At 51.6% G+C, this 16,025-nt stretch overlaps 6 protein-coding genes across 6 annotated transcripts; 4 read left to right on the top strand and 2 right to left on the bottom strand.

The window, feature by feature from the left end:
• Positions 1–816: 816 nt before the first annotated feature.
• AKAW2_21486A (4a-hydroxytetrahydrobiopterin dehydratase) lies at positions 817–1,602 on the top strand (the record flags this gene model as incomplete). The annotated part of the gene is made up of 3 exons (XM_041686315.1): positions 817–1,194; positions 1,300–1,362; positions 1,447–1,602. 3 exons carry the CDS (start codon positions 817–819, stop codon positions 1,600–1,602), a joined length of 597 nt encoding a protein of 198 aa, XP_041540312.1.
• Positions 1,603–3,358: 1,756 nt separating this feature from the next.
• Positions 3,359–5,767, top strand: AKAW2_21485A (peptidase family M20/M25/M40 protein; the record flags this gene model as incomplete). The annotated part of the gene is made up of 1 exon (XM_041686314.1): positions 3,359–5,767. One exon carries the CDS (start codon positions 3,359–3,361, stop codon positions 5,765–5,767), a length of 2,409 nt encoding a protein of 802 aa, XP_041540311.1.
• Positions 5,768–7,323: 1,556 nt separating this feature from the next.
• SEC62 (Sec62 family protein translocation protein) lies at positions 7,324–8,638 on the bottom strand (the record flags this gene model as incomplete). Its single annotated transcript, XM_041686313.1, has 3 exons — positions 7,324–7,491; positions 7,550–8,106; positions 8,158–8,638. The coding sequence occupies 3 exons, from the start codon at positions 8,636–8,638 to the stop codon at positions 7,324–7,326; spliced, it is 1,206 nt and encodes a 401-aa protein (XP_041540310.1).
• Positions 8,639–9,023: 385 nt separating this feature from the next.
• AKAW2_21483A (Lectin C-type domain protein) lies at positions 9,024–10,938 on the top strand (the record flags this gene model as incomplete). Its single annotated transcript, XM_041686311.1, has 2 exons — positions 9,024–9,083; positions 9,154–10,938. The coding sequence occupies 2 exons, from the start codon at positions 9,024–9,026 to the stop codon at positions 10,936–10,938; spliced, it is 1,845 nt and encodes a 614-aa protein (XP_041540309.1).
• A 360-nt stretch (positions 10,939–11,298) lies between these two features.
• AKAW2_21482S (uncharacterized protein) lies at positions 11,299–13,545 on the bottom strand (the record flags this gene model as incomplete). Its single annotated transcript, XM_041686310.1, has 3 exons — positions 11,299–13,050; positions 13,106–13,297; positions 13,366–13,545. 3 exons carry the CDS (start codon positions 13,543–13,545, stop codon positions 11,299–11,301), a joined length of 2,124 nt encoding a protein of 707 aa, XP_041540308.1.
• Positions 13,546–14,009: 464 nt separating this feature from the next.
• ARH1 (NADPH-adrenodoxin reductase) lies at positions 14,010–15,747 on the top strand (the record flags this gene model as incomplete). The annotated part of the gene is made up of 3 exons (XM_041686309.1): positions 14,010–14,315; positions 14,381–14,815; positions 14,875–15,747. The coding sequence occupies 3 exons, from the start codon at positions 14,010–14,012 to the stop codon at positions 15,745–15,747; spliced, it is 1,614 nt and encodes a 537-aa protein (XP_041540307.1).
• Between the last annotated feature and the right edge of the window lie 278 nt (positions 15,748–16,025).

Here is a 16,025-nt window from a genome sequence, read left to right as displayed (position 1 = left end):
CGACATGGTCTAGCTCGATGCTATCATCTTACCGGACCCGAGTGTAGTGGCACTGGTGCTTCTGTGCTTTGCTTCTCGCCGTCTGAAAGATCAGACTCCTCACTGATTCTCATGCATTGATTGATGCAGGTACGCCTGCGGGAGATCTACAGGCCCTTGGGGAATCACATGTTTCTGCCATCTGGAGTTTTGAAACATTCGTCGGCTTTTCTAGAATGAATCGAATGTGGTGCCCCGTCGAACGGTGGATGGGTCCTTCGGGTGGTATTGCCGGGGATGTAAGGGGATTGGTTGGCTTCTTCCTATTGAATGACTCAAGGGATTTCAATGCTTTCTATGGCTCCCTTCATCTATAAGTGCGTATAGGACTGGTTTTCCTAAGGGAGATATTCTTGATCAGAGGATTCTCGCGATGCTTGTTGGTCTTGACAAGAACGCACTGTATCTGGTCTCATCATGGTATATGCTCCAGGGGTTTAGCGAACCAAACGCTGACATTGTGCTCAACATCTAATTATAGAGAATAGTGCAGGAAGCAGGAGGCTGACTTGAGATAATCGATGTACCAAGCAGGGGGGTCATGTGGGCAGTATGAAACTATTCATCGACCAGCGCATTGTGGCGAAAGAGCACTTCACGGCGGATGCAGGCGATTCGCTTGCCGCGGGAGATCGACCCGTCCGCAGCCACCCCCAGTCACGTGCCACAGACGGTCGGTGGCCGCGGAGCGATGCTTAGTGAGAGCTGTTGCTGCGATAACTCGACGGCGCCAGCTATGCAGATAGTCTGATCTACCCTTCTCTACCACCGCTCAGCATGGACCACGTATCTAGGGCAATTCGGCAGCCCCGAGCGGTGGTCACTCGCCTCCAGCGTTACTGCTTTCGCCGCCATTACCATCTACGACCCTCTTCTTCTCGCGTTATCCCTCCCTCCTCCCACCGCCTCGGACCTCGTGCTGCGGCGACCACTTTCAACACCTACACCTCCAACCTCCCCAACACCACCCCTTCATATCGGATAGCTTTGCGCCGCCACGCCTCGACGATGGCGGACCCACAGTTTGCAGAGGGGACCAACCCCGAACAGGCGCGCCAGGGATTGCAGACGCTGCAGGAACAGGGATGGGTGCTGGATGAGGATGGACAGGGCGTGAAGAAGACCTTCTATTTCAAGTCGTACTTCAAGGCGGTGGTATGTTGGCCCCCTCATCCTCCCCCTGTTTTCCGCCCCTCCCTTCGATGTGTTAGATATGATATGGGCGCAAGGTGATCTGACCGATTTGGGATTTATTTGCAGAGCTTTGTCAACGTGGTCGCATCGCAGAGTTCGACCAAGAAGCACCATCCTACCATGACTGTGGTAAGTGTGACCTATCACAGGGAGGAAAAAAAGGGGGCGTGAAGTGAAATGGTTATGATTGAGGCTGATTTGGAATCATCATAGAGAATCGGATCGGTCGATATCCACTGGACTACCCACCACCCTCGGGGCTTAAGTGAGAAGGACTTGGAAATGGCGCAGCATTGCGACGAGGCAGCGGAGCTGATGGGGTCGGTGGAACAAGGACAGGGGAAAAAGTGCGCTCCGGGTCGAGACTAATCCCAATCCCATTGTTGGATGGGAATGGGGGAATTGTGTGGCGTAAGGAGCTGAGGGGAGATTCATGTTAATATTGAGTGTGATTGATTGGTATTGATTAGTGACTTGCCAGCGGAATATTCCCATGATAGCCAAATTGATTAAAATGATTGATTATCATCTGATTTATTATTCAAACAATCAAAACAAGGGAGGGGGAGAGAGGGGGGTGGCCCCTTAGTCAGCGCTTATGTTCCTCGTGGACAATAAACAAAAAAGGCGTAGTTCAACAATCAATCCACTCCAGCCAGTCAGTCAAGCTACTTTGTACTAAGTCAGTCTAGTCGAACTTTCAGCTGAGAAAAATGGCTGGAATGTGCCACTCTTGTGCCTGTTCTCGGGTCAGGCCATCCAACCAGATGCCGACCCGATGTGTGAAGAACAAAAACCAAATGCAACCAACTCAACTTATACTACCGACATCTAATCTGACACGGACATCCTGTCACTCTGCAGGTAAGCATTTCTCCATTCCTCCATCCTTTCCCCCCTTCTCCAATGTTTGCACTTGATGTGTTCATCATCCGGAGAAAATCAAACACGACTAACCGAATTCCACCCCCTCTTGAGGCCTCTAGTTCGCTCATCAACCGACAACCGTTGCCCGGAAAGTGGGGACCGTAAGGTTTGGCTCAGTTCAGGGGCATCAACATGACTCTCCAATTTCATAATGGATTCTTTCCCCCGAGGGAGGAGTGGATATGTTGGGTTGGGTGATCAACTTGGGTGGCGGGAGAGATGCAGGTCGCGCATTCACATCACATACTGCTTGGTATGATTTTGTGCGAATCTATCTTACTCCATACGATCTCATCTCTCAACCCTCCTTCTTTCTCTCCAGCCCATCCCCAGCTCAGCCAATCCCCCTCCCCTCCACTCAGGGGGTTCGCTTGCGCGCGCAGACCGTTTCAGATCTGCTTGTCATCACCACTAGCCCTCTAGTCGCTGGCTAGGCCCGACGGGGCAGGTTCTATGGACGGGCAATCAATAATCTAATTTAATCCCAGAAACTTTGCGCTGCTGGCCTGCCTGGAGCCTGTTTCGTCTTGTTTCGCGTTGGTCCGTTTTTTTCTTTGTCACACTTCCATCTCCTCCTTCTCTTTTCTCGTTCACACAATCACGCTCATACACATTACTACTACTATTACTACTTCTGCTTCAATTCTTCTTCTCTCTTTCGCTCCCTGGGTCTTCTCGCAATCTATCAATTACGGGCCTCCACACTCTAATTGCCGACTATGACGTGTGTTTGACTCCCAATCTCTTTCCCTGATTTGGTTGTCTGTTGATCCCACACGGCCACTTCGTCACTCCCTGTCGCGCACGCCCCAAGACAAGACCTCGAGTTCAATTCGTACTCGCCGTCCACCACGGATTCACGTCGGGTGCAATATACCACACCTATCCGAGATCTTTCCTTTACAAACAACTTTTTGCTGTGCCCTACACGGTCGGATATGATCTATGCTTGAGTTATCATCGTCAGCTTGCGATGACACTTTTCTTATTTTCAAGCACCACAATCTTTCCTTATCGATCAATGAGGCACTCATTGTTAGCACCCTTCATTTATCTATTCATTCGTTAATTATACCCAAACTTGCTGCGATCAATTGATGCGCGTGATTTTATTTACTATATACCCATCCCAACCTTTTCTAGACAGCAGGCATTCCGACGTCCGCCTTCAGGACATACAGTCGAGGTCTGACTAAGGATGACGTTGGATATTCATTCCCCTCAACAATCGGTCAGCGAGCGCAGAGGCCAGCGATTGGCCCCTCTACAGACCAACTTCAGTCGCCCAACCGCACGTCCAGTGGAGGTTCCACCCGGCAGACCACAGCGTCCACGGCCCACGGACTTCCAGGGTGATACGGAGGCAGGTGAAAGAGTCCCATTGCAGGCCACACCGGTTAAGCGCCAAACATCGAAGTCCAGTCTGCGGAACATCTTCGGACGCGACAAGTCTTCGCGGAAACAACCCAGCGATGCTAAGCTCACGGGCATCGATGAATTGCAGCAGCAAAGCACACATCCTGCAACCGAAACAGCTCCGGTGATCCAATCACCCACAGCTGTTGCCACGCCGAAGACTACCGTTTCGACAGCTACACTCCCCACCTCGCCGATAACGACAGCATCTCAACGGTCCAGGCTTCCCTCCAAGTCCCGTGCGAAAACAGGTGACGAGAAGCCTGCTGCGGGTGAGATAGGATGGAAACCACCACCACTCTTTCAGGCGTATCCACAGGCACTCAAGCATGACACTCTTCCTGTCCCCGCCATGTCGGTGGATTCCATCATGCGTATGCATGCCACATCAAAGGCGAAAGCTGGTGCTCGTGAAGACGAGCCTGCTAACGGAGAGTCGGCGGAGGATGGCGCGGCTCGGAAGAAAAAGGAAGACAAGGAGAGGAAACGGCACATGCGCACTCTCTCCGAAACAATGAACAAAGCAGACTGGACTCAGAAAGTCTATGTGCTGGCCACCGCTGGCTATATCCTACAGTATTCCGGCTCCGGTAAATACGACAGGCTGCCGGAGAAAATGCTACAGCTCGGTCCTCGAACTGTAGCCTTTGCTAGCGATGCGATTCCTGGGAAGCATTGGGTGCTGCAGGTATCACACACTGACGAGGACGGCACGGATTCAACTAAGCCCTCCCGATTTCGCTTTGGGTTTCATAGGTCTCCATCTCGGCGGCTTGAGCGTTGCTTCCTTCTAGTGTTCGACCACCCCGAGGATATGAGCTCTTGGCTCCTGGCCGTCCGGGCTCAGATCGAAGCACGTGGAGGCAAGAAGTATGTTTCAGAAAAGACAGCCGACGATGGGGAAGAGCCCCAGCTTCAGACTAAGCCCAGTATCCGCCAAATGGTGACCAAAGACCCAAACCGGTTTTCTATGCTACTGAAACCGCAGCAGTTTGTATCGGAGGAAGACAAGGACACCGGTGTCAGCGTTAGCGACCAATCCCGTCGGAGCTCATACGTCTCTCTCAATCGCCGGTCGATAGTCATGCCCGCCGCATCAGAATCCCGCTCGGGCTCTATATCCACCACACATACCGAAATAACATCTCCTGTGAGCGGTACGGGACGATTCTACTCATCCATTCCTAGCGCCAGTGTCCCCAATTCGCCACCTAACGGTGGTATGGTCGCAGCGTCTTTGGATGGCACAGCAAGTCCAAGCGTCAAAAGCTCAACGAAACGTCGATCGTTGAACATATCGTCTCCATCAACGATCAAGACCCCTGCTGAGATGGCTGCAGAGATCCCACGGGCACAATCGACACAGCCGGATCCTGTGCTCCGCAGCACCTCCCCACCCGCACCAAACTTCAGTGTGCCGTCTTTTAGCAAGAGATTCACTGCCCGATTTGGCCCACTCCAAGTCCCCCAGGTCTCTCAGCTTCCTACAGCGGTGGAGGACACAAGCAGCAAAGGTACAGTTACTGCGCTTTCCGCGTTTCCTTCTCCACCCCAATCTCCAGGCAAGGTTCCGAACGGCTTCCTGCCGGAGGAGCCCAGCGAGGAGCAGCAACAACAACAACAACCGCAAGAGCCGGGGCCGCAACCAAAGAAGCCGTGGCCACTCCATGCAGGTCAGCCTAAAAGACCACCTCTGCGCGTTTCCACTTCCCAAGACTCGCTAGCGGAAAATCAACGTATAGCGGACCCCAGAGGCAACCGTCTCTCTCGCATGCCTCGGAGCATACAACCCAACATGGCGGCCCCAGTGCCGCGGCCCACGACTGCAGTCGGTGGAGAGCCAAACATGTTGCACGTGGGTTCACAGCAACCGACCAGAGGGTCTGTTATGTACCAACCAGATCCAAATTCCCGTCTGCCGCCAGTAGCCATGGGTCGCCGGAAGAGCATGCCAGGGCTGATCGGACCGCCAGCTGCACCACCGCCCAACTGTCCACTACCTAAAATCCCATCTCCAGTCGACCCACAGTCGACCAACTGGGGTGATGCACCCGCCGACCTGCGACAGTGCATCTCGCCTCCCCCGCTCCAGACTATCCGGGAACAGCGCAAGAGTTCCGCTCCAGTTCCCGCCGGCTATGGCATGCAAAGTCGAAGCGTGTCCCGGCAGTCCAGAATGCCGCAAATATAATCAATCAGCCTCTAATCACTCCTTACTATACATACATTCACCCATTCGCATGATGAACCCTGCATGCCTTGTACGTGTTCATCCTATCCGATTTCTACCCATTATGCTTCCACGTCGCCACGGCACGACTTCTTTCCGTCCGTCGACTTTGACAGTCGACGATGTCGATCATAGTATCATTACATAGCGATCCAGCGTTTTTCTATCTTCTACTCATTTTCCAGATATACACCCTCTTATTATACATCCTGATACCATTCGTGAATGTACTGGCACACATGTCGACTTTTTACTATCTATTACCCACAGGCTACTGCTATTCCTACTCCTACTACTACTATTTCCTTTCATGTTTTACCCTTCCCCAAAACGATAGACGTGGTGGCTCTCTGTTTTGTGTGATTCATTCCATATTTACTTAACAAATTGTATTCTATTCTATTTTTTGGATCATATACAGGCTGCTATACAGTGACTCCAGAGCGAATATACTAGCGATTAATACAATATGGGATCTACTATTCAGGACTCCAACAACACTCTCTTTCTAGAACGCCGCACTTAATTAGCAGCACAAACTTAACTGCCACCCCCTAATCAATCTACCATTTTTCATGAATATTATTTCAAAGAAACCATCAATAGTACAACCAAGTATCCAGCAACGAGCATTACCTACTCTGGATCTCGATCCGTCTATCTACCTCCGGCAACTACATACGTAAATGATGTGCACACAGAACATACACACAGCAAAAGGGAAACGAAACGGCCCGGCCCGTTATTGGTGTCGAGAATCCCGAGAATCATCCGCCTTGGCTCCGAAGAGGGGAGGGGATGGTATTATGTAATGGGTAGATTATTATAACTAACTAGATGATGATCACAAACTACATATCCCACTTGGATGAAATGATCAAAAGGGGAAAGGGGGAAATAATTGCAACTGGTATCAATACGAGGTAAATACTATAATGGTATATAGTAAGTAATGAATAGGGCAAGCGATCAAATGGAAGATAAGTACGGTCAAGATTTTGGTCGCAAAGTCTACTAGCAGTGAAGTGGTAGTAAGTACTTCATATTCTTCGTTTATTCAAGTAGTTTGTGATATGGAGCAAGCAGATAGTAGATAGATAGTCCTAGATACATACTAAGTGGGAGCAATAAATTGATTGAACTAGACACATATAATGTATGTCATACCTTACTACACATGTAAGTTAGTTTAGGAATTGAGAGTTTGGTTTATGGGTGATCCATGATAGTATGCGCATACTGTCTCATATATTTTTGTGTGCCAACAGTAGGAAATGATAGCAAGCTGTAAACCCAAAACCCGAATACCCCTAACCTAACTAAGCAACAATGGGAACGGGAAAATGCGACCGAAGTGTAAAGCGAGGACGTGCAAGAGTTACCGTACAGAAATAAATTGATAATATGGGATATGATTAGAAGCAAGAGATTACCATGCAAGGTTGTATCTCCCACACATGTAGGAAGAAGGATCAATGGATTTCCGCAGTCAAATGTATAAAATCAAGGTACACTGATTACTCTTCGGTAACTTCCTCCACGCGCGGCGCAAGGTCTCGCTTTACAGTGCTTGAGGTATCCGGGGCTGCTGTTGCTGTTGTGGTGGCGGACGGAGTGGATTGGGCTGCAGCTTGAGGTTCCTCGCCTCCTGCGTTCTTGGACTTCTTGGACTTTTTCTTCTTGGTCTGGATATAAAGGTTAGAGAGTGTGTTTCTGTCTGCGATGCCATGGTAGGTGGCTTACCTCTTGCCAACCCCACAGGGGCTTGAAACTATCCACGAATCCGACATCTTCGAATAGGTTGGGGAACAGCCATAGACCGGGGGGAACCGCAATGACTGTGATGCAGAACAGAATAAGACGGAAAATAGACATGGCGAAGAACAATCCCAGCAGACCCATCATGCCCACACTCAGGTACCAGACACCCTGGCGCAGCATCATCGGCCACAGAGGGAAGAGCACCACTGCGAAGATTCCTGCTACTACAGCCGCAGCCATGACCTTCTGCTTCCACTGCGGACCTTCCCACAGCCAGACATAGTGCATCATAGGATCGGTTTCTTGGTGCTGCTCAATGCGCACCGTCCACAATCCCTTGACACGGTTCTTGGACTTGCCGTGGTTGTGGCCCGCATGGGGGTCAACCTTCGTCACGCGCAGAGCAAGAAGGGACAGGGGAAGAAGCTTGAAGACGTTCTCTGCCGATGCGCGGTCGGTGACTGGAGGGAGAAGAGAGTTCTTTTTGGCAGCCGCCTTGGCGTAAGCTGGGGACTCGATGGCGCGGATGGCACGTTTCACTGGTATTTATGAGTATTTCCCAGACACATATTATAATAAAGAGTGTATACCTTTGAACATCTCCTTCCGCTGCCCATCCATGATACATGTCCGTGTCTTTAGGTTCTGCGACCGCAGGAACGCAGCAACGGCGAGCGCCTTCGGATCAGGAGGGTTGTTAGGGTTCACAGGTACCTGGCGGGTCACCTGCTGGGGTTGAGGCTGTGGGGGTGCAGGCAGGTTCTGTCCTGGTTGGGCTGGCGATTGAGGAGGTGCTTGCCCTTGCCCTTGGGGCTGCTGGCCCTGCGCTTGGGCTTGAGCAGCTTGTCGTTGGGCCTCGACTTGTCTCTGGTGAGCGGCAAGAGCTCGCATTCTCAACTGAGTGACATATTGTTCGGTTGTCATTCCGTGCTTGGCTGCCTCTGCAGTGAGCTGTTCGCGCTGCTGTTTGGCAAATTCCTCGGGGGTCATTCCGCGCCTAGCAGCTTCGGCGGCGAACTGCTGTTGCATGGCCGCAATCTGCTGGGGTGACGGCTGGCCGGGCGCCGCCATGGTGAAGGAGTGTGTAGGTTTTTTATATATAAAAACTAGAAGGGTTCCGGAAGAAAAGAAATGCAAGAGCGCACAGCGCAGGGACTTGCAGAAACCGAGTGGACGTTTCGGGTGGGCGATGGATGAGATGGCAGGAAGTTGGCGGGAGATGAAAAGGCCAGATGGTGTTCCAGTTGCCCTTCCACTTGCGCCGTCAGGGTCCCGGTCGCCGTCCCACCGCCTTCTTCTCCGCACTCCGTTCTGCTTCCATTCACCCACTCGGCGCATCCATCTCCCCTCACGTTCATCATCTCCATTCACTATATCAGGCAACTCCACGCAGACTCCACTCCTTTTGGACTAATGTGATTTGAGTTCCGGTGTGCTGCCTGCAGTTCGCAGCCCCATGTCCTTGAGTTTCTCCTCAGATGTCGCCTTGAATGCAACGGAGGCGGCCGTCTTCCTGGTAAGTTGCGCGCAATCATGCGCAAATGCGCTTATACAGTAGGTTCATTCCGCTTACTGACATCTTCCAGAGCGAAAGAGATGTAGCTGGCCAGATTCCAATCAACTTCGTCAGCACATCCGCCGTATCACTTCGCGCAGCATGTTTTGGCGACAATGTCTACGACCGGGATGCAGCGGGCAAATGCATCTCCAACTTACTCGTTGTCGGATACCGCCGCTTTCTCATCGACCTTTACTGGTCGTCTGACCAACGGGATTGGATGCTCTGCCCGCTGTCGCTCTCCCCGGATGTCCCCGTTGTGACTGTGTCTTCGATATCGCCTACTTCTTCGACAACGACAACTGCGACAAGTGGAATAACCGCAACGACGACCGCAACGACTACAACAACGACAACGAGCGAGACAACCAAAGCCACTGTCACTGCGGTAGCCAGATCGTCGGGTTCGGTCCTGTATGAATTGGGTCCGTACCGCTGTTCTTTGGATCTCGACTTGTCCGACCTGATCAATGTGTTCCGGGGTTTCTTCCAGGCGTATACCTCCGAGCTGACCGTGTATACGAGATACATCTCTCTTAATCTGCATGCGGCTGGGAGCGCGACTAGTCCCGACGAAGCAGCATCGCCTGTGACTGGATCGCAACTACCCACAGGCTCCGAATCTATAAGCTATCTCTTCGATGAACATCTGTCCTCCTACATATACATGCCGTCAACCCTCGCTTCCGAGCGCGCCAACTTGAATCAATCATGGTACCAGGTTGAAGACGGCTACAAGCCCATCACCGAGTACTTCACAATTCATGAGGACTCCAACGGCGACCAAAGTACACCCGATGGATGGCCATGCGTGAAGTACCTTCAGCTGGCGCAAGAGAAGCGCCTCCTCATTGACTACGGGACCATCGACTCCCAACTGCAAGACTACAACTTATCCTACATGAGTGACGTTATCTTTCCCCCCAACTATCTCACTTCAACAGTATCCGTATCTCTTGACTCCGACGGAAGCGTCGACACTGGCTGTTTCTATGATCCCGACGCGACCACCGTATCCCAGGCCAACAACTCCTGGGCCATATCCGACTACATCCCCATACCAGAAGTATTAAGCCAGAACTCGACAATCGCAGCAATGTCCCTCGTGACCTCCAACCTAACCGCATGCGGCCTCACCCCAACACTCAACGACACCCTCTTCAACAAAACTGCCGACACCGACCCCGAACCCTACACAGAGATATCCCTCTCCAGCTCCTGGGCCTGGTCCGTCGGCCAACCCGCCAACGCCGACTCACCCTCCGCCAGCTTCAGCGCCACAGACCGCTGTGCCGTCATGGATTTAACATACAGCGGCCACTGGCGCGCCATCAATTGTAGTCAAGTCCGCTACGCCGCATGTCGCGTGGGAAACAACCCCTTCACATGGCAACTATCCACAGCGCCATACACCTTCCGAGATGCCTACGATCATGGTTGTCCCGAGAACACCAGCTTTGCCGTCCCACGCACCGGTCTCGAAAACACCTATCTGTACCAGTACCTGCTAACACGGACGGACGTTCTCGACCCAGCCTCTGCATTCCCGAACAAGACCAAGGTCTGGTTAGATATGAATTGCATCGATGTGGAGTCTTGTTGGGTAACGGGGGGTCCTGATCGGGAGTGTCCATATGCGTCGGATCCGCAGCAGCTGGAGAGACGGACCGTCTTGGTGGCTGCTATTGCTGGGATTGTGATTTGTATTATTGCTGCTTTGACGCTGTTTGTTAAATGTAATGCCAATCGGCGCAATTCGAGGAGGAATAAGAGGGTGATCAAGGGATGGGAATATGAAGGGGTGCCTTCGTAGTCTGGTATGATGATTGTTCATTGTATATTTGTATATTATAGCTGTATTGTATATAGTCTCCGAATTCGGAAAAAATAATAAGATACTAGGAATATGAAACATAAGTTGCAATGTTCAATTCGAATGGTATGCTAAGCTACTACGTGATTGTCTACAGTAAAAACAGTGGGGAGTATCACCAATAAAACAAACATAAAATCCACATCAGTTATCGTCAAAAGATTCTCATGTCCAACATGTGCAAACCATATCCATATGCCTCATAAATTCAATGAAAAGAAGACGTATCCCGTCTTCGAACAGTTGTAGATGCTTTTTTTTTCTTCATTTTTTGCGTGTTCTACGCCGAGCATATCAGTGCTATAGACCCGCAAAGCGAGCCCATCCAGCTGCTCGGATAGGGGTTGTGTTCTCATTTTTCGGTTTGGTAATCTCGACACGGCCCTCTTCCGCTATCTTGCCGCTGACGTCCCGCCGTCTTCCCACTCCCAATCCGGCGATGTAGTTTCCATACGACAATGCAGAGTTGGCGTGGGTGGCATCAGCTCCTGAGTTACTAACGACGCGACCTTTGCGATCACCGTCGATAGTCATCGGGTCTGCAGAGGGAATGCCAAGGCCGTTGAGGTCACCATCGTCATGCTGCTTAAGTGCGCCGTAGGCGTTGAACTTCTGGCTTTTCTTGATGCTGAGCTTGTCCTTCTTTGGAGTGAGCTTCGACTGGTCGCGGCTGACTTTTCGTGGTGTATTAAGTCCGAATTGGTCCGGGAGCTCTCCATAGAAACTTCCTTTCTTCTGCAGACTATCAAGAAGCGGCTCGTCGGCAGGAGGCTTGGGAGAAAGATTGGGTATGTCAGTAAGGGCCAAGCGCCCATTGCTTGGTGTGCGATTCTGGACCTCGTCCGGTTTCGGCAGGGGAGAGGGCGGGTTCAGTGCCAATGGATTGACCTTCAGGGAGTTTCGCGTGTCTTCGTCGAGCTCTTCGTGGTCTTGGAAGATGTCAATCCGGTGGTCGCCAAGGTCTTGCTCTGCGTTATCGTAAAATCCGCTTCGGTAAAGAATGTCATGAACGTCATCATCGTTTCCATAGTATTCATTCGCCGCAACCGACTCGTACTCCCCGCGCTTATTCTCGCTGATGGCTTCACCTATATTCAGACCATATCGCTGTGGACTAAACCAATCCATAACACCGCCTTTTGACGAGGCTGGGGTTTCGGCACGGCTGTATACAGAGGACGGGTCACGAGGAGCCGGGTGCTCGTCTTTAGTCTCCTCCACGGGAGTTGTAGACCGAGACGGATAGACAATCCAATTCTCTGAGGCAGGGCTCACACATTGCGATCTGTTGGGAAGATCGGGAGATGGCTCGCGAACCGGCGCGCCACGCGGAATTGATGTAGTTGCCCTGGTAAAGATATCTGGGTTCTCGATAGGCGATGCGATAGTTGTAGCATCATCTATATCATTTGGTTGATGGAAAGGTAGATGTGGGATGGTGTCGATGCGTGATGGGCGATGGAAAGAGTGAGTAGGCTGCGGTGGCGTTCTGTCTGTGAAAGTAGGGGGGAATCGACTATAGTCGTTGTTGAAGGATGGATTACTGCGAGTCTCCATGAAAGGCACACTTCGTGGAACACCGATCAGCGGATCCTCACTAGAAATATTGTCTGAGCCCAAGGTAGATTTGCTGGCACGCTTTTCAATTATCTCGGACTTGGTCCGTGAGAATGGACGTGCAGTCAAGTTGTCTTCTAGCGGGTTCATATCTGGGGGTAGCCGGGTGATCTTCCGGAAGATGGTACCCAAGAAAATGGAGATTCCAAAGGATATCGCATGAAGTGCACCGTTGATTATACCCAGCAAGAACGTAGTCTCTGCGATCTTGGTTGTCGTCTCAACATTAGAACCTAGCATTGTAGTCCAGTCGTATGCGTTGTTGGTATATTGCCCGTAACCTAGGTAGGCTGCGAAAACGTAGAAGGGGATCAGGCCTAGATCGAATGTTGCGGCAAAGAACATGTAGCTAGCCTGCGACCCTGGAGGCCTTGTGATCGAAGAGCGACTCAAAGTATATATGCCGTAGAGAGTGTGCAGAATTGCGACAGCTGGCTTGAAGGGAGTTAGATTCTAGCTCAACGTCACACAACCTGGCCGCATCACTCACCCCGACTCTGACAATCCAGATCACGGTTATTGCGGCATTCTTGATAACGATCGAACAGAACAGGGATCCGATAGCTCCGGCAAGAGCAAGTATGCGCAGTCCAAGCTGCACCTTGCGACCATAGACCACACGACCCTTTGTTTTTGGGCTCATTGGCGTCCATCGCGGTTTGGCACTAGGGGTGTTGCATTGCTTGCATAGATCATTAGTACGCGATTGTAGTCTAAATGATGTTCTTTATAGAGCCGCAAAGCACATACCACATCAGGAAGGGTATTGGCATGATCAACCAATGGTCCCTTTAACTCAGGTTTTGGCTCTGGTCGAGTCCAGCTCGCTTGTGTCACAGCCTTCGGGTTGAAGGGAGGTTCGGGCGAACCGTAAAACCGGTTGGACGAAGCGTAACCATAAAGGAATGAAGAGTCATGATTGTCGCCCATGATCGCTATGGCGAAAGCCCCAATCTAATATCGAAGGCTTGACCCACGCGACGAGCGGGGGAAAGGAATGTGCACAGACGAGTTGTTAAGCTTAAAGAAAGAATGTCGGATTAGACAGCTATCTAGATGTAGATAGACGGACGGTTCTGTGGTGACAGATACCACGGAAAGAGAGGTACGAACCGTGGGACGGGTGGAGTGACAGAAGATGGAGACGAAGCAGGAGCGACAGCAAGAAAGCAGCAGCAGCACATGCACTCATTCATCGTGCATCTGCCGGAAACTACTAGCTTTCCATCCACGGGTTGATCGGGAGGATCGTCAACACGCGATTGTCGGCGCGGCAACCAGCCTTGATAAGAGTCACGTGTTGGACCCTCTTATGTCATCGCGCCTCGGAGTTAACTGTCTCTCCTCCGGTCTGACGGCTTTGCTTCTTTCCTCACACTTCGTCTTGCTGCACAATGAATATTCAGCGTGCTCCATATGTCTGTGGCCATTGCACGGCGCGGATTACCCACGTGTCTGTGCGCCATTCTCCGCGCCAGACCTTCTCACGATTGACAGCTCAATCGCGTCAGTACAGCCAGGTCGTTCAGAATGAGCGGCCTTTCCGCGTGGCCGTGGTAGGGTCAGGCCCGGCAGGCTTCTATGCGGCTTATCGACTACTCTCCAAGGTAGAAAATGCCTCGGTAGACATGTACGAGAAGCTTCCAGTGCCATTTGGTCTTGCGCGATACGGTGTTGCCCCTGATCACCCAGAAGTCAAGGTAAGACCGCTAGGCTATGAGTCAGAAGACATGGACGATCAAGCTCACACTATCCGGGCCTCTAGAACTGCGAAGAGAAGTTCACTGAAGTCGCAGCATCTCCGCGCTTCAACTTCATCGGAAATGTTGAATTAGGCGAAACCCTCCCCCTCAGCTCTCTCAAGCCACACTACGATGCCATCCTGTTCGCATACGGTGCCCCGAAGGACAAGGAACTGGGAATACCTGGCGAAAAGGCAATCCGCAACGTCTATTCGGCTCGGGAGTTTGTCGGATGGTACAATGGCCTCCCGGAACACCGTGATCTTGCCCCGGACCTGACTGCCGGTGAAGACGCCGTGATCATCGGACAAGGAAACGTGGCCCTGGATGTTGCCAGAATCTTGTTGTCGGATGTGAATACCCTGCGGAAGACGGATATAGCCGAATATGCTATTGAGGAGCTGTCAAAGAGTAAAGTCAAGCGTGTCCGGGTAGTTGGCCGCAGAGGACCGATGCAGGTACGCGTTATCGACCCGAATACTGCACCTATCACATGCTTACATATTTCCGGCTTCAGGCTGCATTCACCATCAAAGAACTCCGCGAACTGCTCCAATTACCAGGCGTAGCATTCGACCCAGTCCCGAAGAATCTCTTTCCCCCGGAAGACGTCATGTCCGCTCTCCCAAGAGCCCAGAAACGACTCATCCAACTCCTCGCGAAAGGATCAACCAACGATCCAACCACCTCCGCCAAATCCTGGTCTCTCGACTTCCTCCTCTCTCCCGAATGTCTACATTGGTCCCCTGTCCACCCCTACCGCCTCTCCCACGTAAGATTCGCCCGCAACGAGCTCGACCCCTCCGATCCCTTCCTCCCCAGCGCCAAAGTCGCACCCAAGTACCTATCCAGCGGCAAGCGCGCAGAGGTCAACATCCCCGCCAACACCTTCTTCCGCAGTGTCGGCTATAAATCCCTCCCACTACCCGGACTAGAAGACCTAGGCATCCAGTTCGATGAACGCCGCGGGGTGATCCCCAACGACGGCTTCGGGCGAATTACCACTCCAGCCAACACCGGCGACAAGGAACAGCTCCCTGACGGATCATTGATCTCGCATCTCCCGGGTCTTTATTGCGCTGGCTGGGTCAAGCGTGGCCCTACAGGCGTCATTGCTACGACAATGATGGACGCGTTCAGTACGGCTGATGCTATTGCTGCTGATGTGGCTGGTCAGGATGGTAAAGCGTCGTTGTTGAATTCGCCGGGTTATAGCTCTGGACTTGGTTGGGAGGGTGTCCGTCCTGAAGCTGAGAAGCGGGGTTTGAGGGCTACGTCGTGGGCGGACTGGGAACGCATTGATCGTGCGGAGCGGGAGCGTGGACAGGAGAAGGGTAAAATTCGGGATAAGTTTGGGAGGGTGGAGGAGATGCTTGAGGTATTGGGGTGATGTCGTAGCATGAACGTGCTATGTATATATAGACAATGATGTACAGTAGAAATGACCTTAGAATCTCTCAATTCATATGCAGAAATTTCTGTACTATGCTTATCGATCACTATGTTGACATGTATGTATGTATGCTGACGCTCCGTATTATGTTATTAACAGTAGGTAAAATAAAGGAAAGTATCCCAAAAAGCGTATCAATCATAAACCCGAAATCATATCCCATCGTAGCCAATTCCCGCAACACACGGACTCATCTCCCAAGCACAATGCTGAAT

This window comes from Aspergillus luchuensis, chromosome 2, assembly GCF_016861625.1.
Source record: "Aspergillus luchuensis IFO 4308 DNA, chromosome 2, nearly complete sequence".
Classification (NCBI taxonomy): Eukaryota; Fungi; Ascomycota; class Eurotiomycetes; order Eurotiales; family Aspergillaceae; genus Aspergillus; species Aspergillus luchuensis.
The sequence above is the reverse complement of the archived record's forward strand: the minus strand, read 5'-3'. Positions and strand labels throughout refer to the sequence as shown.